The following is a 22620-nucleotide window of genomic DNA, read 5'->3' as shown; positions in this document are numbered from 1 at the left end:
ATTTTTGAAAGAAATTGGTTTCCAAAGAGGAGTGTGTATGAACTAAGTACAGTGCTTTGTAACACTGCTTTATTCGTTTTTAGTCACAATACTTTATTTTGTTTTTCAAAATACTTTAAGGGAATAGTCGAGATTCTTAAAAAATACGTCACAGAAACGTGCTTGGATTCAAAGGACTGAGCAACACTGTTCTATAAAAGGCCTCAGATTCTGTCCTCTTACGTTGTTGCCCAAAAGTTCTATAACAGGCTCAAGTCTTAGGAAGAAGTATTTGAGATGTAGGAAGCGTTCTTAAAGATTTATTTTAAGCTTAAAAAAAAAACTGGAATTTACTTTAGAAAGTCTCAAGTTTTAGGGATTCATGAATAAATCGTGTACCTGAGCAGCATGAAGACAAAAACTCAGTTTCTGTGTCAGACCTGTCAGAGCTGATGAAGGACACGGAAAGTCCCAGGAGTGGCCTGGTGGAACAAAAGAGAACTCTCCTGTTGTTGTCCAGAGGTTCTGTGTATCACTGGTAAGATTTTGCCTGAGTTGGTTACCCGTTAGCTTATTTAATGCCAAGAAAGGAGTTTTAATCTTATTATAGTTCCCATCACACACCTCTTCATTGTTCAACCATTTTGCTTCAGAGTAGATCTTTTCAGTGCACTGTAATGAAAATGAAAACCAAGAGCATCAAGTCATTTGGGGAGATTGGAGTCAGCAAGCAACAAATGGATTTCATCACACGCAATTGTAGACTAATGAAAGCACAGCAGAAACTCTGGAAGAACATGGAACAATCCACTGGACTGGCAACTCAAGGAAGGCATAGAAGGATTAAAATTAAAGCTAAAACAGCTGGGGCACCTGGGTGGCTCAGTTGGTTGAGCGTCTGACTTCGGCTCAGGTCACGATCTTGTGGTTCGTGAGTTCAGGCCCCACGTTGGGCTCTGTGCTGACAGCTCAGAGCCTGGAGTGTGCTTCAGATTCTGTGTCCCCCTCTCTCTCCGCCCCACCCCTGCTTGTGCTCTGTCTCTCTCTTTCAAAAATGAATAAACATAAAAAAATTTTTAAAAAAGAGGCAAAAACAGCAAAACCTGCGTAGCTGTGCAGGGTGAAAAAAACCTTTCTTCCTCCAAGCAGGAGGATAATATACCGGAAGGAAATGTGGCAAAGCTTCTTTAGTTGAGTTTGTTTATCACCTTGGAGAAGGGCGTTTCCCCTGAGGAAGTGGGTCGCAGTCTCCAATCTCGCATCCAAAGATAGAACCAAAACACACTCAGCGATTATCCTCCCTGGATTGGGGACCAATAACCAACAGGGCCTTTGAACGGCATCTAAGTAATTCCTAGCTCACGGCTGCCTCACAAGTGTCCGTAAATGCTGCTTAAGCAGTTGACCTTGGCTGTGGTTCACTGCTGGGTTTGGGCCCAAATTCCTCTCTTTATATAAATCATCAGTTGAGCCCTGCCAGTTCATAAAAGTTCTGGAACATGGGTATTCTCCATGCAGTGTCTCTGTTTCTAAAATTCTTAGTCTCTCTGGAGAAGCAGACATATACTGGTCTAGGACGTGAAGCGTGAGACACAGCCTTTTCATTCCAGATGGACTTAGGTTGTATTTGATGGATTGTTTACAGTTAGCATCATTTCTTTACATTTTATTGTGGCTAATTAACAGGAGTTTTATGTAGATGTCAGATACCATTCTTGTTCTAAAAACAGATTAAACAGAGCACAACTCAAAGCGATTGTGACCCGATCATTTTCAATATTTATTACATATTCAGAAACAAAATAATCCAAGAATGATTTAATTTGGGAATTCAGACATTGAGTAATAAACATGAGGTACTAATTAACAAGATAGTTGATAAAAGCTGGATAGTTGCTCTGAAGATGTGTTGCTAGTCTGGAGTCTGAGATCAGCACCATGAACCACAGGCATTTAGGGGATGCCTACTCAGCACTTTGTATCTCCAGGATCGAGGGTGCATGGTGCCTGGACCTTGAGGCTACAAAGAAGTACAAGATTTGCTTCCCATCCTCAGGGAGTTTACTGTTAGGATGGGAAGACCATCCACATATAAGATGACAGAGAGCAATCAAAATATTGTTCCTGTAATAGGTTTTTTCTTCATTAAAAAGCACTATCGAGGGGCATCTGGGTGGCTCAGTCGGTTAAGTGTCCGACCTCGGCTCAGGTCATGATGTCGTAGTTGGTGGGTTCAAGCCCCACGTCAGGCTCGTTGTGACATCTCAGAGCCCACAGTCTGCTTTGAATTCTGTGTCTTTCTCTCTCTCTCTGCCTGTCTCCCGCTTGCGCGCTCTCTCTGTCTCTCTCTCAAAAATAAACAAACATTAAAACAATTTTTTGAACACTTTTGATGGATGTGTTAATTAGGTTGATTGTGGTAATCATTTCACAGTGTGTACATATATCAAATAGCATGCTGTACACCTTAAGTGTATGCAATTCTAATTTTTATTTGTCAAGTTTACCTGAACAAAGCTGGTTGCCAGGGGTAGCACCATTTTTAAATGGTCTTAATAGAAGAAAAAACTAAGTGGACATAAGATGCCTTACAGGGACAAAATTGCTGAGATTTGAAACTGCATTTTTCTAAGCAAAGTAAGAGTTACATTGTCTCTAATTTGCCTAAAAGATCTTGGAAACTTTGATGATAGCCATTAACTCTGTTCATTGGCCTTTGCATTCCCACCATTGTTTGGGATTAAAAATAAAATCTAAGGTATGTTTTTGAGAATGAAAAGGCCTTAGGATTATAGGATAGCTGGATGGTCCTGGCTGCTGAACCTGGGGCTGGGGGAGGAGCTGCTTCTAAGCTTTCTTCCCAGGGAGCCAGCACCTGTGTTTGCATTAAGCATGGTTCCTTCGTTCGTAACCTAACCCCCACAGACCGTCTTCATTTTAATATTCAGAAAATCACTATTTACAGCAGAGAGAGATGGCTGTGACTGACTTTCCATCACTTACCTCACTCAGCTTTTTGTGAAGATTTTTGAGGGACCCGATTTGATGTTTTCTTTTGGTTGCATTTTTTTTCTTCCCCTGATAGCCTTAGTTTCATTTGTGGGTATTAAATGTTTCTTTATTTCAGAATTTTTGCAAGCTTCAACAAGGTGGGTGCCATCCTTACAGATATCCTAGTTTGCTTTAAGACTGGAGTTTTTTATGTTTAAGACGCTTGAGATGTTTGTTCATTCTATCAAGATACTTTAAAACAGTGAATGTATAGAGTCTCATTTTGAGATTGCTCTTAATTGCAGTGGATAATGAAAGGTCCGATGCGATTTTTTTTTTCAGTTAAGGAAATAGCTTATGAATCCTCCACTCATCTTGAATAAAAAATTATTAAAAATTAAGCACAATGAATTATTGCTTTATTAAGTCAGATCAGACTTACTGAATTTTGGCTTTATTGATCAGAGTATATACGGTTCATAGCATTGTTTGAACTTTAAGCCACAGAGAAGTAATTGATCTTAAGGTTCAAAAGCAGATTGTTTTAAAGAACACAATATATAATAAATCCTGAAAATATTTCACATTTGCACTTAAGATGCTATAGTTTTGTTTTAGCTTATGAAAATCAATAAAATCCTGAAACACTACCTTTGACTACTAATCTCAGAGGTTAAAGATCTTCATGCTAAAGTACAAAGACATGGCCCAGTGGGAATGTCTTGGATATTGTACTATATTTCCTTTGTAATTTCCCTCTCTTCTCTGTATGTGTGGGGGAGAGTGGTGGGTAGAGTATGTGTGTATGTGTCTTTCTCTCTGTCTTTCTTAATCTATTAATCCATTCCTACTTACTGCTGCGTAGTGGTCCATGGTGTGGATGATCGTTGTGCCCCAGCTTGTTTGTTTATTTACCTGTTGAAGGATTTCTGTGCTTTTCCAGGTTATGACTATCACCAGAAAAAACCCTGCATAAACATTTGTTATACAGGTTTTTGTGTGAACTTAATTTTCGCTTCTCTGGGATGAATGACCAAGAGTGTTAATTGCCAAGTTGTATGGTAAAAGTAGGTTTAGTTTCTTAAGAAGCTGCCAAGTTGGTTTCCAGAGTTGTTGTGCCGTTTTATATTACCACCACCATGTATGAAAGACACCGTTCCTTCACGTTCTTGCCAGCACTGGTTTTGTTTCTATGTTTTTGTTTTAGCTGTTCTAACAGGTGGATAGCAGTATCTCACTATGGTCTTAATTTGCGTTTCCCTAATGGCTGATGGACATCTTTTCATGTGCTTATTTGCCATCCATATTTTCCCTTCGGTGAAATGTATCCTCCTGTCTTTTGTGCATTTTTCTAAAGGGATTGTTTGTTTTTATATTGTTGGGTTATAAGAGTTCTTTATTTTTTTTAAAGTTTAATCTCTACACTGAACATGGGGCTCGAACTCACGACTCTTAAGATTGAGAGTTGCACACTCTTCCAACTGAGCCAGCCAGCCCCTCTTTATATACTTTTTTAAGGTTTATTTATTTATTTTGAGAGAGAGAGTGAGAGAAAGAGTGCGTGCATAAGCAGGGGAGGGGCAGAGAGGGAGGAAGAGAGAGAGAATCCCAAGCAGGTTCTTCGCTGGCAGCAGCCGAGGCCACTGTGTGGGCTCGAACTCACAAACCATGAGATCATGACCTGAGCAGAAACCAAGAGTCAGTTGCTTAATCCACTGAGCCACCCAGGTGCCCTTCTTTATATACTTTAAATATCAGTCTTTAGTAGCTTGTCTTTTTATCCTTTTAACAGATTTTCATAGAGCAAAAGTTTTTAATTTTAATACTGTCCAACTTATCATTTTTCTCCTTTATGAATCATGCTTTTGGTTTCATGTCTAAGAACTCTTCAGTAAGCCCTAGGTGTCAAATATTTTTCTCCTGTTAGTTTTATACTTTTACAGGTAACGTTTAAGTCTGTGATTCATTCCGAGTTAATTTTTTTTGAGATGTGCAGTTTAGATCAAGATTTAGTTTTTTGGCTGTGCATATCGAGTTACTCCAAAACTGTTTGCTGGGAAGGCTCTTCCTCCACTGAATTGCTTTTGCGTCTTTGTCAAAAATCAGTTGGCCATACTTGTGTGGGGCTGTTTCTGGATACTCTGTTGTGTCCCACAGATCCGTATGTCTACCTGTGTAATGTGTAAATATTACACAGTCTTTTTTTTTTTAATGTTTATTTTTGTGGGAGAGCAAGAACGCACGTGAGTGGGTTGGGGCAGAGAGCGGGAGACAGAGAATCCGTAGCAGGCTCCATGCTCTCCGTGCAAAGCCCAATGTGGAGCTTGAGCCCACCAACCATGAGATCATGACCTGAGTCGAAGTCAGACGCTCAACCAGCTGAGCCACCCAGGCGCCCCTACAGTCTTGATTACTGTAGCTATGTAACAAGACGTAAAATTCAGTCGAATGATTCTTTTTCAACTTTATTCTTTTTCAGAATTGTTTCAGCTCTCCTAGTCTTTCTGCATACATTCGAGAATAATCTTGCCTATATCCATAAAAATACTTGCAAGGATTTTGTTAGGAACTGTGTTACATCTATAGATCAGCTGGGAGAGAATTAATATTTTTATCACAAGTTTTTCAGTCCATAAAATGGAACATCTGTCCATTCATTTAGATCTTTGATTTCTTCCAGCGGCGTTGTGTGGGTTTCAGCATGCAAGTCCCATACATGTTCTTTTAGGTTTACAGGTATTTCTTTTTCCAAGTAATTATAAATGGCGTGGTTTTTTATATTTCATAATTTCCACATGTTTACTGTTCATTGAATACAGTGGGCCTTTTAAAATATTTGTTTCGATCGTGGCAAAATATACACAACATAAGATTCACCATTTTAACCATTTTTAAGTGTGTAGTTCAGTGGCATTAAGTACATTCACATTGTACAATATCACCACCATCCCTCTCCAGAATTCGTTTCATCGTCCCATATCGAAACTCTGTACCCATTAAACACTAACTTCTGTTCCTTTCTCTCCCGGCTCCGGGCAACCATAATTCTAATTGCTGTCTCTATGAGCTTGATTATTAAGTTTTTCATAGGAGTGATATTGTACATTATTTGTCCTTCTGTGACTGGCGTATTTCACTTAGCACAGTGCCTTCAGGGTTCACTCATGTCATAGCAGATGTTAGCATTTCATTTCTCTTTAAGGTTGAATGATATCCCATTGTATGTATACACCATATTTTGTTTATCCATTCATCCATTCGTGGACACTTGGGTTGTTTCCACCTTTTGGCTGTTGCAAATAATGTTGCTCTGAACACGGGTCTCCAAATATCTCTTTGAAACCCTGCTTTCTGTTTTTTGGATATATGTCCAGAAATGGAATTGCTGGATTATATGGTAATTCTAATTTCATTTTTTTGGGGAACCACCATACTGTTTTTCCCCATGGCCACACCATTTCACATTCCCATCAGCCGAGTGCAAGTGTTCCAGTTTTTCCACATCCTCTCCAACGCTTGCTGTTTTCTGTTTTTTTGACAATAGCCATCTGGGTGGGAAGCGTTATTTTATTGTGGTTTCTATTTGCATTTCTCTAATGGTGACTGATGTTGAACATCTTTCCATGTGCTCTTTGGCCACCTGTGTGTCTTCTTTGGAGAAATGTCTATTCATGTCTTTTGCCTGTTTTTGAATCAACTTATTTGGGGTTTGTTGTTGAGTGTTAGGAGTTCTTTATATCCCAGATATTAATAACCATAGCAGGTATGTGATTTGTAGTTCATTTGGTGTATGTTGATGTTTATCCTGTGACTTTGCTGGGCTCACTTGGATTTCTAGGAGGATTTGTTTTACAGCATCTTTGAGGTTTTGTGCATAGACAGCTATGTTACATGCAAATAGGGTCAACTTTATTTCTTCTTTTCCCATCTGGGTGCATGTTTGTTCCCTTTTTTACCTTATTGCAGTGGCAACTTCCAGCACTACCTTGAATAAAAATAGAGCAGACATCCTTGCCTTGTTTCTGATCTTAGGGGGAAAGCATTCATTCTTTATCGAGTTGAGGAAATCCCCCTTCAATCCTAGTTTTCTGAGACTTTTTAACATGCATGGTTGGTTGTTGAATCCGTCAGGTGTATTTTCTGCCTCATTTGATGTGACTGTGATTGTTTTCTCTAAACTGTTAATATGGTAGATTATATTGGTTAGCTTTCAAATACTGAATCAGCCTTGCATACCTGGGATAAATGCAACTGCTGAATTCTTTTTTGCTAACATCTCATAAAGGATTTTTGCATCCATATTCATAAGGAGTACTGGTTTGCGATTTTCTTTACTTGTGCTTTGTCTAATTTAGGTTCCTGTTTTTATTTTCTGAAAGAGATTGTGTAGAATTGGTGTGTTAATTCTTATTTAAATGTTTGGTAGAATTCTCCAGGGAGCCCACTGGGGCCTAGAGATTACTTTTTTGGAAATTAATTACAAATCCAATCTCTTTACTAGTTAGTTATAGGGCTATTTATATTATTTCATATTGGGTGAGTTGGGACAGTATGTTTTTTGAGATTATTCTCAGAAAGCTTTTTTTCTTGCTACATTTTTTTTTGTCTCTGTGTATTGGCTTTTCAGGGTCACCAGCTTTTCCAGGATCCCCTCTGGAATACATGAGGCAGAAAGAGCCCAGGACGCTCACCGCCTTATCATTCCTCGGGCCTCCGAGTCCCTACCGGGCTGCGCCTTCCCTCCTGTTCCAGTGTCTTCTTAATAATGTCCAGGGTTTTCTGTCATCCTCAGTGGGGCAGTGCAGAAAAGTAGGTGCGCCTCATCTTGCTGGAAGTGAAAGCCCCTGTCTTCTCTTGTCTTAATTAGAAAAAAATAATAATAAAATGCCAGGGTGCCTGGGTGGCTCAGTTGGTTAAGCATCCAACTCTTTAAAAAAAAAAATTAATGTTTATTTTTTGAGAGAGACAGAGCATGAGTAGGGGAGGGGCAGAGTGAGCGGGAGTCACAGAATCTGAAGCAGGCTCCAGGCTCCGAGCTGTGAGCACAGAGCCCGACACGGGGCTCAAACTCATGAACCGTGAGATCATGACCTGAGCCGAAGTCGGACACTTAACCAACTGAGCCACCCAGGCGCGCCCCCCCCCCCTTTTTTTTATTTTTTGTTTAACCTTTAGCATCCGACTCTTGACTTCAACTCAGGTCATGATCTCATGGTAGTGAGATCAAGCCCCACGTGGGGCTCCGTGCTGGGAGTGGAACCTGCTTAAGATTCTCTCTCCCTCTACTCCTCTCCCCTACTCATGCGTGTTCTCTTCCTTCTCTCTCAAAAAAAGTCCTAAGAAGTATTTTTTTTTTAACTGGTTAGGAACGTGTAAACTATTATTCCTGTTTCAGCTGTGCATTTACAGCTATACTATGAAGACCATTAATGCATGCTACTGGTAGTTAATATGCAGCAAATGAGTAATTGAGAAAATTTAGCAAAAATCAAACATGATAAAATCTGATCCAAGTTTTGTAAAAAGGCTTATTTGTATCGCTAATACTACTTACTTGATTAACTTTCAGAGAGATGACAACACCTAGTTTCAGGTTTAAAAATTCAAAAGAAAACCAGATTTCAAAATCATAAAGCTGTGACAATAAAAAGGCACTTACAATAGATGACACCACTGTGCCCCTTACTCCTAATGTTGTGATGGTCTTAAATTGACTTTTAAGGAACTATCGATAATCATCTCTGTCTCCTCTTCTCTCATCTATGTTAATATGTTGGAGTTTTTTTTTTTTCAGTCTCCACAGAGTCACTTTATCAAATTACGAATAAAATTAAATGGAAATCTGCTGATTTCTAACACAAAAACAGTGGATCACAGCATTATTATAGAAGATGTGAAAGGACAACTGAGGTTATTTTGTACGTTCTTATTTGCACTGTAGCTAAGGCACACCGGAGGGTCACTCTCTCCATTCTGAGGCTTTAATAGGAGCAGAAATGAAAAATGGCCACATGAATGTGGCAGTGGAGAAATTCCCTGCTGTAGCCTTGGTTTTTGGTTTTTGTCATGGGTTTGCTTTTTGTCTGTTTTGGTAATTTCTCTGTCTTAGAGCACTGTTTTTAAAGGCAATTGCAAGAAATTGTTAACGCACCCTTAGATTCATGCGCCGGTGTGTTTTTTAAGATCTCCTACATGTCTGACTACATGATGGGGTGTTTCTGTGCCGTTGCCTGTAGGCCCCACTCCCAGGGACTCCGATGGTCCATAGAGATCCTGAGCGTCAGAATTTCCTAAAACGTCCCCCGTGATTCTAGTATGCAGCCAGAGTTGAGGACCAGCGTGCTAGAATTTAGCTTACTATTTGTAGTATGTGTTTTATTTGGGCGACTGGCAGAGCTTTCTTCTGCCTGCTGGACGATTCATTGGTCCAGAAGTCTAGATGAGCCTTCAGGGGTGACTTCGCATTGAGGCAGGTCCGTGTGCTGTGTGCAGTCCCCGTCAGCTGACTCAGAAGCTCCCCCCTGTACCCGAGAACACGGCAGGCAGGCGTTCTCCTTACCCAGCTCTGACTCACGGCTTCACCTGCTAAAAGCCGCACAGATGTGAGCACTCTCTTTAAATAAGGGCGAAGTGACCGAAGTGGGAATTCTATCAACAGTAATTGTAGCTCTGTTGCTGCTTTTAGCATCGGTCTTGTGCTGGACGCTTCATATTTATTTATTCACCAGCACTTTAGCCCTAGGTGGCTTCTTTGTGTTGAAAATTTTCTTTACTAGAAACATGATTGATTATATGATTGTTATTAAAAATATGGTGTGGAAAGTTAAAATCCCACAACATATCCCAGTGCACGTGCATATAAGCATACATATCCACACCCCAGGCTCTGCAGAGGTAAGCACTATTGAAGTTTGGTGGGAAGTTTGGGTTTTTTCCTGTGCGTATATTTTCTAATTTTAATTTTTAATCACATCATTTATTTAAACCTAGAATTTATATGTGTAAATTAAATCCTTCTAAAATATCCTGTGGCTTGGTTTTTTACATTAAAATTAGGTTATCGTGAAAATGTTTTATCACGAACTTCCTCATTCCTTTTAAAAGTAAACTTTCTTAGAAGAGTTTAAACTTTACAGAAAAATGGCAAAGATAGTATAGAGCATTCTCCTGTACCCCCCGCACCCACTTTCCCCTGTTGTCATTATCTCACATTTTTCTCATTTGTAGTTTTTTTTTATTACTAGACTTTTTTTTGATCAGTTTTAAGTCTACAGAAAAACTGAGCAGAAAGTACAGAGAGTTTCCATCTGTCCTCCAACGCCCACCTCCCATTTCCCCTATTATTAACATCTTGCATTAGTGAGATATATTCGATACAGTTGATAAGCCAATATTGATCCATTAACTGAAGTCCATGGTTGACAATGGGATCCACTCTTCGTGGTGTACATTGTATGATGTACAATGTGTAATGATATGTATCCCCCATTACAGGAGCCTGCAGAATAGTTTCGTTGCCCTAAATACCCTCTGTGTTCCACCTGTTCATCCCCGCTTCAAAGCCACCAACCCTTGGCCACCACTGATTTTTTTACTGTCTCTATAGTTTTGCCTTTTCCACAGTGTCACATAGTTGGAATCATACGGTACGTAGCCTCGTCAGATCGGCTTCTTTCACTTAGTAATATGCATTTGAAGTTCCTCCGTGTTGTTTCATGGCTTGAAAATTGCTGTCTTTTCGTCACTGAATGATAGTCCATTGTATGAATGTATCACCCAGTGTGTTCATTCATTCACTCATTGCAGCACATTTTGGTTGCTTCTGTATCTTGGCACTTATGAATAAAGCTGCTCTAAACATTTGTTTGTAGGTTCTTGTGTGGACATAGTTTTCCGTTCCTTGGGGTACCTGACTGGCTCAGTCAGTAGAACATGTGACTCTTGATCTGGGGTCACAAGTTTGAGCCCCACATTGGGTGTAGAGCTTATTTAAAAAATAAATCTTAAAAAAAACCTTAGGGGCCCCTAGGTGGCTCAGTCTGTTGAGCATCTGACTTCGGCTTAGGTCATGATCTCACAGTTTCTGGGTTTGAGCCCCACATCAGGCTATGTGCTGACAGCTCGGAGCCCGGAGCCTGCTTCAGATTCTGTCTCTTCTCTCTCTCTGCCCCTCCCCTGCTTGTGTGCACTTGCTCTCTCTCTTTCTCTCTCTCAAAAATAAATAAACATTAAAAAAAAAAACTTAAAAAATTTTCAGCTCATTTGGGGAAATACTGAGAAGCATAATTATGGGGCCATATGGTATACATGTGTTTACTTGTTCTTTTTTAATGGCTGCGGACAATGATACACGTTATTGATAATAGTTACCTCATTGATGGACATTTAAGTTGTAAATTTTTTGCTATTACAAATAACGCTACAACATACTTTTAAATATACATCTTTTTGCACACATACTAATATTTCTGCAGGACACATCCCTAAAATAAGAATTGCTCTGACCAAGAGCATGTGAATTTGCCCAGCAGAAGACAAGTTGTAGACTATAGCCTCCCATCTCTGCTCCACTTAGTATTATCGAGTCTCCTAGGGCTCAAAAGAAAGATTTAGGCTGGAACCTGAGGATTGGGAGGTCAGACTTAAGTGATGGAAATTGAATCCATGAACATGGTTAAGGTTTCCTAGGGAGAAAGTGTAGAGCAAAAAGAGAGGATGACCTAGAACGGAATACTGTGTAACTCCTAACATGGAACGATCAGGCAAAGAATTGCCCTGGTGGAAAGAGAAGAAGCGGGGTGCGTGGCGTCAGAAAGGCTGGAGTGGATTTCAGGGAGGAGGGAGGTGGTCTTCTGAGTTTACGCTTTGCTGAGGGAGACGAGGACGGAACCGTGTTCGCCGTATTCAAGAACAGTGAGACCTTTGCCCTTAGTGAATAGAGTAGACTGGACGGGGCTGAGACACACAGCGTGACAGATTGTGCAGTGGGTGGGACACGAGGAAATGGACATTAAATACCCTTTAACGAAGGAGAGAAAAGTAGAATAAGATTAACTGGAGGGTGAGCAGGGGTCAGAGTTTTGTTTATTTCTGCCAGGTGGCAGTCTTAAGCTTTTATGAAAGTTAGTAAAAAGGAACTAGTAGAAGGAGGTACTGTAACTTACAGAGATTGTTTGCAGATGGGTTGAGGCCAAGAATGGGGAAGAGGACAGATTCCTGGAATGAGGCCTTTGGCAAAGAAAAATGAATTTGTATTTGCCTGTAGGTAAAAATTTTGTAATTTTGTAATTTTGAATTTAACTTTATGCCCCTGGAAATTCTTAAAGGTTTTTGCCCTTTGAAGGTACTTTTGGACGTGTCTAGCTCGGTTCCCTTGGAAAGAAGCAAAGTTAACTCAATGTCAAGTTCAGTCACTGGAAGTTATTTTATGGCTAACTTTCATTTTTAATGGCTTTGTTTGTGACCCAATGGGGTTACCTATCAGTGAGGTTACCAGTGAGATTACCTATTATTGTATTAACTTTAACAAACTGTCACATGTGGAATTTAAAGGTGTTGATTAAAAAAAAAACTAGGGGTGCCTGGGTGGCTCAGTCTGTAAGCAGCTAGCTCTTGATTTTAGCTCAAGTCATGATCTTATAGTTGGTGATTTGGAGCCACGCGTCAGCATGGAACCTGCTTGGGATTCTCTTTCTCCCTCTCTCTCTGCCTCTCCCCTATTTGTGCACTTGTGCGCGCTCTCTCTCTCTCAAAATAAATAAACTTTAAAAAATAAAATGAAAACTAATTTGTTAAATCAACTGAACATCATAGATCATAAAAGGAACTAATTCAGTATATTTGATAATAAAAAAATTGTCAGATATCCATGTATTGACTTACATTAAATACAGTATTACCTTTTACAGTTCCTTTTTCTCAGGACTCTACTTAAGATTTTTATTCTTCATCTTGATAACTCTGCTCTCTGACAGAAGAAACAGAATCTGAAAATACCTCCATAGGTTGTAGTGATGAGAGCATGTCAGAACAAAATTTAACAATTAAAAAGTGTAAATGTAATGCTTGGGTTTAAAAATATACACATAGAATATGATGAGAGGCTGAAGAACATAGTTTAGCATGTTAATTTTTTATTCTGAAATACTTGCAGATGTACAGAAAAAGTTTAAGACTAATACGAGGAACTGCACACCCTTCACTCAGATTCCCCAGTTGTGAACGTGTTACCACATTTGCCTTCTCATTTTCCCCTACTCTGTATTTTTTTCTGAACCATTTGGGAATAAGTTGAAGATCTCTTGCACCGTCATCCTTAAATATTTCAATGTATATATTGCCTGAGAGCAGGGATACTTTTCCACACAGGCAGCCATCCAGACGAGCACGGTAGCAATGTTCTGTTAGCACCATGTATTACACAGAAGCCCATGTACACACAGGCAGACCAAACCAGAGTAAAAGTCAGTGTTGTGGGCTACATTTGTTGTCATGTCCCTTTAGTCTCCTTTGATCTAGAACAGTTCCTTAGTACACCCTGGCTTTCATTACCTTGACATTTTTGAAGACACAGTCCAGTTGCTTTCTAGAATGTTCCTTAATTTCTGTTCATCAATTTCTGTTACGTTTCTTCATAATTGGACGCAGGTTACTTCGTTTTGGCAAGAACACCCTAGAACTGATACTGCGTTCTCACTGCATCATCCGAGGAGTCAGTCGCACTGTCAATCCATCTCACTGCTGGGGACTTGAATTTGTATCACTTGGTATAATAATGTCAAGTGTCTCCACTGTAAAATTAGCATTTTGTATATGTTAATAAGAAATTAATATTTTATAGGGAGATACTTTGAGACATTGTAAATATCCTATTTTATCAAACTTCTATCTACCAGTTTTTATATCCATTAATGATGATTCTTGCTTGAATCATTTATTACTGAGATGGTTGCCAAATGATGATTTTCTGGGGCACCTGGGTGGCTCATTTGGTTAAGTGTCTGACTTCGGCTCAGGCCATGATCTCGTGGTCTGTGAGTTCAAGCTCCATGTCAGGCTCTGTGCTGACAGCTCAGAACCTGGATCCTACTTCAGATTCTGTGTCTCCTTCTCTCTCTGCCCCTTCCCCCCCACCCCCCCCCAACCCCCCACCTCAAAAGGGGTAAAAAGATAGAATTACTGTTAGGAATAAATTTAACAGAGAAGTATAAAACTTATAATCTGAAAAATACAAAATATTGAAAGAAATTACAAAAGACCTAAGTAAATGGAAAAACATCCAATGTTTATGGATTGGACGACTTAATATTGGGAAGATGGCAGTACTCCTCAAACTGATCTACAGACTAAATGCGATCCCAATTAAAATGACAGCTGGTAGGGCTCACTTGGTTGAGTGTCCGACTTCGGCTCAGGTCATAATCTTTCGGTTCATGAGTTCGAGCCCCACATCGGGCTGGCTGCTGTCAGCCTGTCAGCCCAGAGCCCACTTTGGATCCTCTGTCCCCCTCTGTCTGCCCCTCCCCTGCTTGCACTCTCCCAGAAGTAAATAAATTTAAAAAATAACAGCTGGCTTCTGTGCATAAATTGACAGGTGATTCCAAAATTCATGTGAAAATTAAAGGAATCCAGAATAACCAAAACAGTCATGAAAAGGAAGAATAAGGTTAAAATTGTGTGGTTGTGACACATAGACCTATATATCCGTGGACTAGAATTGAGAGTCCAGAAGTTAGCTCTCATATTTATGATCAGCTGATTTCTAGAAATGATACCAAGACATTCCAGTGAGAGAAAAAGAATCTTTTCAACAAATGGTCCTGGGTGAACTGGATCACCACATACAAAAGAATGAAACTTGTTCCCTATTTCATAGTATATGCAAAAATTAACTCAAAATGGATTGTACCAAAATGTAAGAGCTAAACCATAAAACTCTTAGAAAAAAATAGGAGTAAATTTTCCTAACCTTGGATTAGGCAGTGATTTCTTAAATATCACACCAGAAGCACAAGTAACAAAAGGAAAAAAATGAATAAATTAGGCTTCATCAAAAGTTTAAAACTTTTACACTTCAAGAGACACATCAACAAAGTACAGAGTCCATAGAATGGAAGGATGTTTTCATAGATCATCTATCTGGTGAGGATCTAGTATCCGGGATACACAAACAACTCTTAGAACTCCATAAAAAGCTCAGTTTAAAAATGGGCAAATGACATGAATGTACATCCCTCTAAAGAAGATCCGTGAATGGCCAACAAGCACATAAAAAGAAACTCAACATCATTAGCCATCAGGGAAATGCAAACCAAAACCGTGGTAAGATACTACTTCATTCACACTAGGGATGGCTGTAATGTCAGTGTCGATGAGGATGTGAAGAAATTGGAACCTTTCTACACTGCTGATAGAATATAAAACGGTGCAGTCACTTTGGACAGCAGTCTAGCCTTTCTTCAGTAGGTTCAATGTAGAGTTTTCCTATGACCCAGCAGTTTCAGTCCTTGGTATATATCTAAGAGAAGTGAAAGCACACGAAAACTTTGACCTGAATGTTCATAACGTTAGTCGTAATAGTTTAAAAGTATAAGTAACCCACGTGCCCATCAACTGGATAAGTAAAAAGCAGCGTGTCCATACAATGGCATATTATTTGGCAATAAAAAGGAATGAAGTGCAATTATATGCTGCAGCGTGGGCGAACTGTGCCAAGTGAAAGAAGTAAGTCACAAAAGATTGCATGTGGAGACTGAAAATAGACTGGTATTGCCTGGGGCTAGGGAAGCTAGGAGGGGTGGGGAGCGACTGTTAGTAGGTGTAGGGTTACTTTCTGGGATGCTGAAAATGCTCTAAAACTGCTTGTTTTGATGGCTGCACAAGTCTGTGAATACACTAAAGACCATTGAATCGTACGCTTTAAATGGATGAATTGTAGGAGAATTATATGTCAATAAAGCTACTATTCCATGGTATTTTACATAAGCTAAGTTTAGATTTGTTTTCATTTTGTCCAAAAGAATATTCCAAGAGAAATGACTAGCAACATTATTCCTTATAGATTATGAAAATGTGTAATTCTCCCCGACTGCTTTTGGATTCCCAGAGCAATTTTTTGAGCCTCCCACCAAGTGAACTTGACCAAGTAGCTGCCGAGTGGAGTTCATTTCTGTCACACGTGCCACGCGTTCCCTTGCCCGGCCCTTTGCTGCCCGCGCTGAAATCTGCCTTTCACGGATTCTCCCCCTTCCCCATAGTGATCGAAACGTTTGTTAATACCTCTTGTCACATGAAGATACTCTAAATCATACTTGATAGTGAACTTCCCATAGTTGAGTCTGGTTTCAGAGTTGGGTTCTTTCATGCCTTCTTCACAATTCCACACTCTTTTTGTTGCATCACAGTTTCACTCAACTTCAGCTTCATTCGCGTTGCCACATTTGCCGTCTGCACGGCCATCGTCCTGAGAAACTGTCAAGCATGTAACTTGTTTTCATGTTTGTGAAATAATGTTCTACCAGTAAATAATGAAGGTAAGAAAATAGACCATTTCATCATTTTCTGGGAATCCTAGACGTTAGGAGAATCACGAATGAGGTAAATCCCCGTAAGAAGAAGTAAAGCCGTGAGCTCTAGATTCTTTTTGTCGGAAAGCGCCTGTGAGGTGCAGTTCATCCCTTGCGAATAAAAAGCTGGGGAAAATCCAGCAGTCGTTGCCCATCATGACGAGTTTCCCTTGAAGATTAAAACATCATAGATTTAACAGCATATTTGTATTGCCAGTGATCAGATGCTCAACTCTGAGAGTTTGCGGGATTGCCTTTGGTTTTTATCTTACAAAACTGTGATACATTAGAGAAAGAAAGGGTGCAAGAGGTCCTTGTTGGCACACCTTTCTAAGACTTGTCAGTAAGCTGGCAGTGTCCCTTGGATGCGATGGCAGATGGCCTTTAATCTCAGAGTGGCTTATTTTTCTAGTCAATTTCGAGTCCCCTCAAGAAGAGGCCTGTTGTGCCACGTGGCTTTAGCTGTGTGGGGTTTTGTCTACCAGCACCGATGACACTTACCAGGCGAGCGATTCAGGATGATCACAAACGTTTTGTGAGGGTGCCGGAATGCTTTTGTTGTTGTTGTTTTACTTGAGTAAATAAATCCACATTTTTGGTGTCTTAAGAATCTGGCAGTGTCTACGGCCATACCACCCTGAAGGCGCCCGATCTCGTCTGATCTCGGAAGCTAAGCAGGGTCGGGCCTGGTTAGTACTTGGATGGAAGAATCTGGCAGAATATTTCTTGTTTAGGTTTTAAATTGGTTTTAATACTAATAATATAAAATGTGCCGCGAATCAGAATTAACCTTCATTGCAGATGCAACTAGGGACAGTAACACTGCAGATCGTTAAGCCGAGAAAAGCGCATCGTATTTTCGCTATAAGGATAATCGGCGGTTTCTGAAGTTTAATACAGTATATCCACTGAAAGGGTGATTGATTTGATTTTCTGGCCTTAATTTAAGGTATGGATAGAATGTGATCCGAAACTCCTAATATTTAAATGTATCCTCTGAAATTGTTGAACACTGATAACGTGGGTGGAAGTTTGCTGAGGAAAAGAGGAGTGGGGGAGAAAGGGTTCCATGTGCTGACATCGTTCAATTTTTTTATTTCTGGATTATTTGAGTTTTTACAAGCGTTACTTTTTTTTAAGTTTTTGCTTAAATTCTAGTTAACATAAACTGTAATAATTAGTTTCAGGAGTAGAATTTAGTGATTCATCAGTTACATATAACACCCAGTACTCATCACAAGTACCCTCCTTAATGCTCATCCCCCCACCCACCTTGCCTCCAGCAACCCTCGGTTCTCTATTGTTACGAGTCTTTTATGGTTTGCCTCCCTCTCTTTTTTTTTTTTCCCTTCTCCTGTGTTCATCTGTTTTATTTCTTAAATTCCATACGTGAGTTGAAATCATACGGTATTTGTCTTTCTCTGACTTATTTCACTTAGCATAATACACTTTAGCTCTATCCATGTTGTGGCAAATGGCAAGATGTCATTCTTTTTGATAGCTGAGTAATATTCTAATATATAGACATATATACACATACCACAATTCCTTTATCAGTGGATGGACATTTGGGCTCTTTCCATAATTTGGCTACTGTAGATAATGCTGCTGTTAACATCGGGGTGCATGTACCCCCTTCGAATCTGTATTTTTGTATTCTCTGGGTAAATACCTAGTAGTGCAATTTGCATAACTTTTATGATTAGAAAAAGATTAATTTAAAAATTAATGTGCTTATTGAATATTTGGTAATTTTGTTGATGACTAATTCCCAGAGAATTCATTGAGTTAGTTCAAGTTACTGAAATATCAGGTTTTTAAAAATTTATGATAATATCTTTCCCTTTGTTTCTCTTACCGACGCCTTGTGGCTCTGCATTCCATTTACTGAGCCAACGACTCAGCTGGTTGAGTGTCTGACTTTGGCTCAGGTCATGATCTTGCGATACATGGGTTCAAGCCCCACGTCGGGCTCTGTGCTGACAGCTCAGAGCCTGAAGCCTGCTTCGGATTCTGTATCTCCCTCTCTCTCTCTATGCCCCTTCCCCACTCACGCTCTGTCTCTCCATCTCTTCAAAAAAATAAACATTAAAAAATTTTTTTAATACAAAAATAAACATTAAAAAATAGTTCATATAAATTCTGCATGGTGGGGATTTCCCTAATTTTCTATTTTTATGTGTCATATTAGCAAAGAATAAAAGAGTGGCATTCGTTCTAGATAAAATAAGATGATGGCATATCAGATTTTACATTTTTATTTGCTAGAATGTTCCATCAGTTTGAATGTTAAAAGTGTGTTTGTCCTGAAATATTTTAGGGTAAATGTTTAAATGGTTACACATCATTTTATAAATGTAGACATTATGTAGGGCCACGAATGAACGGTCAAGAAAGAATTTTTGAGACGTTTTCAGTGCCAAAATGTGCTTTTATTATAGCATAGGGACAGGACCTGTGGGCAAGAGGAGTTGGTGGTTATATGCCTAGTGCTCAAGGGAGAGGGGGATATGCAGGGAGTATTATATCATAAATGTCTTCTTCAACTTTCTACTCGTAAAACCACTTTCACAAGGTTTCTCTGGTGCTTTATCATTCAGCCCCATATTAACTGTCGGTGAGATATACAGGCAGTCATGAGACCCAGTATGTACTCAGGATTGAGAACCGCAGCTGGAGGATGGTTCTTGGAAGTGGCCTGGCCAAGTCCCTGATAAAAGACATTATACGTTGAAGTGCACACCGTCGGGGTGGTCCCTGTATCCGCTGGAATTAGGAGCAGCTGCCATTAATTGAGACCTAGAGTAAATTGGCTGAAACCAGGGAGTTTCTTTTTTTCTATGAAATTCTTTACATCGGCAGTCCGGGGCTGCCCTGGTAGCTTTAGCCCGCGGAGTCCTCTGGTACCGGAGTTCCTTCTTGCGTCAGTTTTTGTTGACCTAAGAGAAATCTCATAGTCTCGAGCTCAGGAGGAGACAGGTGGGCAGCCCTGCCATGACGTTCATGAAGCAGGCAGCACAGTGAAGGAAGGGTTGAAAAATAAAAGCGGGAGAGGGCACAAGACCAGCTGTTCTTTTAAAGGATTCCTAGAAACTGCCACAAGACACTCCTGCTCGTATCCTGTTGGCCAGAGCTTGGTCACGAGGCCGCACCCGACAGCAGGAGCAGCTGGGAATCAGGCTTTCCTCCAGGCGACCGTTGTGTCCTGCAGAAACCAGGGATTTGTTTCTGTGAGAAAAGAGGAGAAGCGAGAGCCGCAGCCGCTGGCCATCCCTGCCGCATCCTCCACGAAAGCCGGAAGAATCTGCCCGCTGCCCCCGGACCCTGCCTGCCCAGTGCGCTGACCTGCTGGGCTCGAGTCAGCCAAGCCGCTGGGTTGCAGAAAGCTTTGTTGCAGTGATGAGAACCTCAGTACGTTGGCTTGGGGACAGGCAAGGTCCGTTCAGTTCAGACCCAGGAAAGATGCTAGAGAGTTGTAAACTTTCCCGTTAGGAGAAAGGAATGTGTTCAAGGCCGGTTGTTTAATTGCATGCAGTTCTCTTCCGGATGTTCCAGCTCTCTTAGGGGAGGGAATTTATCACCTTTTGTCAGGGCATTTATTTATTAACATACTCAGGTTCATCTTAATGTTCATGCCGCACGCCCTCGTTTAAACATACACGGCTCGAGGAGAACATCTTAACACATAATTATTACTCAAATTAAACATTTGTTTTTAATATTTTGAGAGAGAGACAGAGCGTGAGCAGGGGAGGGGCAGAGAGAGAGAGGGAGACGCAGAACCCGAAGCAGGCTCCAGGCTCTGAGCTGCCAGCACGGAGCCCGACGCGGGGCTCGAACCCACGAACCGCGAGATCATGACCTGAGCTGAAGTCGGACGCTCAACCGACCGAGCCTCCCAGGCGCCCCAGAAATTAAACATTTTTAAATTCAGAAATGAGAAGTAGCTGGACATGAGACTTTCTTAATGAATATTTTCTTTCTTATTGCAGTGGATGAAGGTCGCAGTAAAGACCCTGACCGTTTGCAGGTGTTCTACAAGAAAGCCATAATGCCTTACGGCGTTTACAAGAAACAGCAGAAAGACCCGGGCGAGGAGGCCGCTGTGCTGCAGTACGCGAGGCTGGTGGGGCAGACGTGCTCCGAGCGGATGCTGCTGTTCCGGAACTGAACCCGCGCCGCCCCCGCTCCCGCCCGGGCGCCCACCCTGTGCCCGTGACGCGCGCCGCACGGTACATGCCCCTCCCTCCGGGGACGTTCCGGACCCGCCCACAGATTAGACTTTTTTATTTTGACTATGATACGGCTTTTCTAAAATATTTTGTGGCAATGTATTTGTGAGAATCTCCTGGTTAATACAAAGATTTTAAAAATACGTCGTGACCTAGCCTCGTAATTGGGGCTTATCATTTTGGAAGTTTGTTTTATGAGCAAGATACGGTGTAAACTTCTCATGTTACTATTTTGGAAAGTAAAACTAGTAAGTGGATCTTAAGTAATTTCAATCACTGTTGTGCTTTTTTTTGTCAAAGAAATTACAACAGACTTCTCAGATCCATTCAACACATTAGTTTATGCTACAAAACCTTACGTGTGGGGAGGACAGCGAGGGGGTCTGTCTCACCACTTGGAAAACGTCTTCTCAGGAGAACGAGACTGTGTTGTTATTCGGTGTTCAGTATTAAATTACTGCTGAATGTTATGTAGTTAATAGAAAACTCAAAAGAATATAAACATTGAAGAAAGGATGTCATGTGAACATCAGATATTCATCTACCCAGGACAGTCCCCATCGTGTCTGTTGTCTTGACGGGATTAGTTTTTCCTAGAACGATTACTACAAGAGTATCCCAGTTTGGACAGCAGAATACATGTTGTGTAGATGATTTGCTGTATTTCTAAAAATCTAAGAGATGGAGTTTTCTTTGTGTTTGTTTCGGTTTTTTCATTTTGTTTTTGTAAAATATTGGCTCCTGCCTTGGCCTAGTAAGACCCACCAGAAGTAAACATACACTAAATTTTTCATTCCTTCGAACTCAGGACACTCGTCTTTGGTTGCTGATTAAAAATTAGTTAATATCGGACTACTAGCTGCACTACAGGTCACACGTAACGAAGCCCAGGAATCATTCTGACCTCTGTTCCGGGGCGAGAGGTGAACAATCCGTGCCTTGCCCTCTGGTTTGCGAGTCACGGAGCAGGTGCTGCGCTCAGGAGTTTGAGGCAGAGGCCGGCTTCTTTTTTCCCCTCTCACTTGCTTTTGTTTGGCCCCTTACCCAGTCAGCCAGTGTCCCTCGTCCACCACCGTCAAGGTGACAGGCACTGTGCCGGGAAGGAAGAGGAGACTCGCACGTCTCAGTCTGTAGTTAGAACTGAGTTGGGTTGGAGACCATGAGCGACAGAGCAGCGTCGGTTTCTTGTGCTCTGTATCAGCTCTTCCCGTCTTCTGCAGCCAGCTGCTCGGCCACCAGTTCACTTCATACCCCATTTTGCCTCTTTTCTATTGATCTTTTTAAAAAAACACACATATTATAAAAGTTAGTACTTGGAAACCCACTACCGATTTTAAACTTTTCTCCTAAATGCACTGATTTTAGATAAAACATTAGAAAATAATTTCAGTTAGCTAAGGGAAAGATCCTAAAACAATGATTTTAAAAATCACATGTCTAGAAATTCAACATCTAAATAAACTGTGTATTTATTCATTCAGATAGGGTGTGTGTGTGATGTGTGTGTGTATGTGTGTCTGTGTTAACACCTGCCACGGGCAGGTACCTGGCTAACTGAAGACAGGGTAGCGAGGAGAGCCATTTTTTTCTGATAGCGTGGGTTTAGCATTCTTTTGGAATTTCGTTCCGCAAAATAAGTCTCCCAAGAGTATTTGATAGACTCGTATTTGGAACTGCCTTCAGAGTCTATAGAACTTTTTTTTCTTTTTCCCTCTAAAATGAAGACAGCTTGGGGTGCCCGGGTGGCTCAGTCGGTTAACCGTCTTGTCTTGACTTCGGTTCAGGTCATGATCTCCCGGTCCGTGAGTTCAAGCCTCACGTCAGGCTCTGTGCTGACAGCTCAGACCCTGGAG

General features: G+C 40.8%; 1 protein-coding gene across 6 annotated transcripts in view; it reads left to right on the top strand.

The window, feature by feature from the left end:
* ATE1 (arginyltransferase 1) overlaps positions 1-21030 on the top strand; it is a 153908-nt gene extending 132878 nt beyond the window's left edge. For 5 of the 6 annotated variants that reach the window (XM_042960798.1, XM_042960796.1, XM_042960795.1 and 2 more), the window contains one exon: positions 20528-21030. In XM_042960798.1, the coding sequence (XP_042816732.1) occupies positions 20528-20706 (179 nt within the window). In that variant the 3' untranslated portion in view covers positions 20707-21030. The remainder of the gene's footprint in view (positions 1-20527) is intronic. The other variant, XM_042960797.1, reaches the window with a different exon arrangement.
* Positions 21031-22620: the final 1590 nt, after the last annotated feature.

The sequence above is a fragment of the Panthera tigris genome, chromosome D2 (assembly GCF_018350195.1).
Source record: "Panthera tigris isolate Pti1 chromosome D2, P.tigris_Pti1_mat1.1, whole genome shotgun sequence".
Taxonomy (NCBI): domain Eukaryota; kingdom Metazoa; phylum Chordata; class Mammalia; order Carnivora; family Felidae; genus Panthera; species Panthera tigris.
The sequence above is the reverse complement of the archived record's forward strand: the minus strand, read 5'-3'. Positions and strand labels throughout refer to the sequence as shown.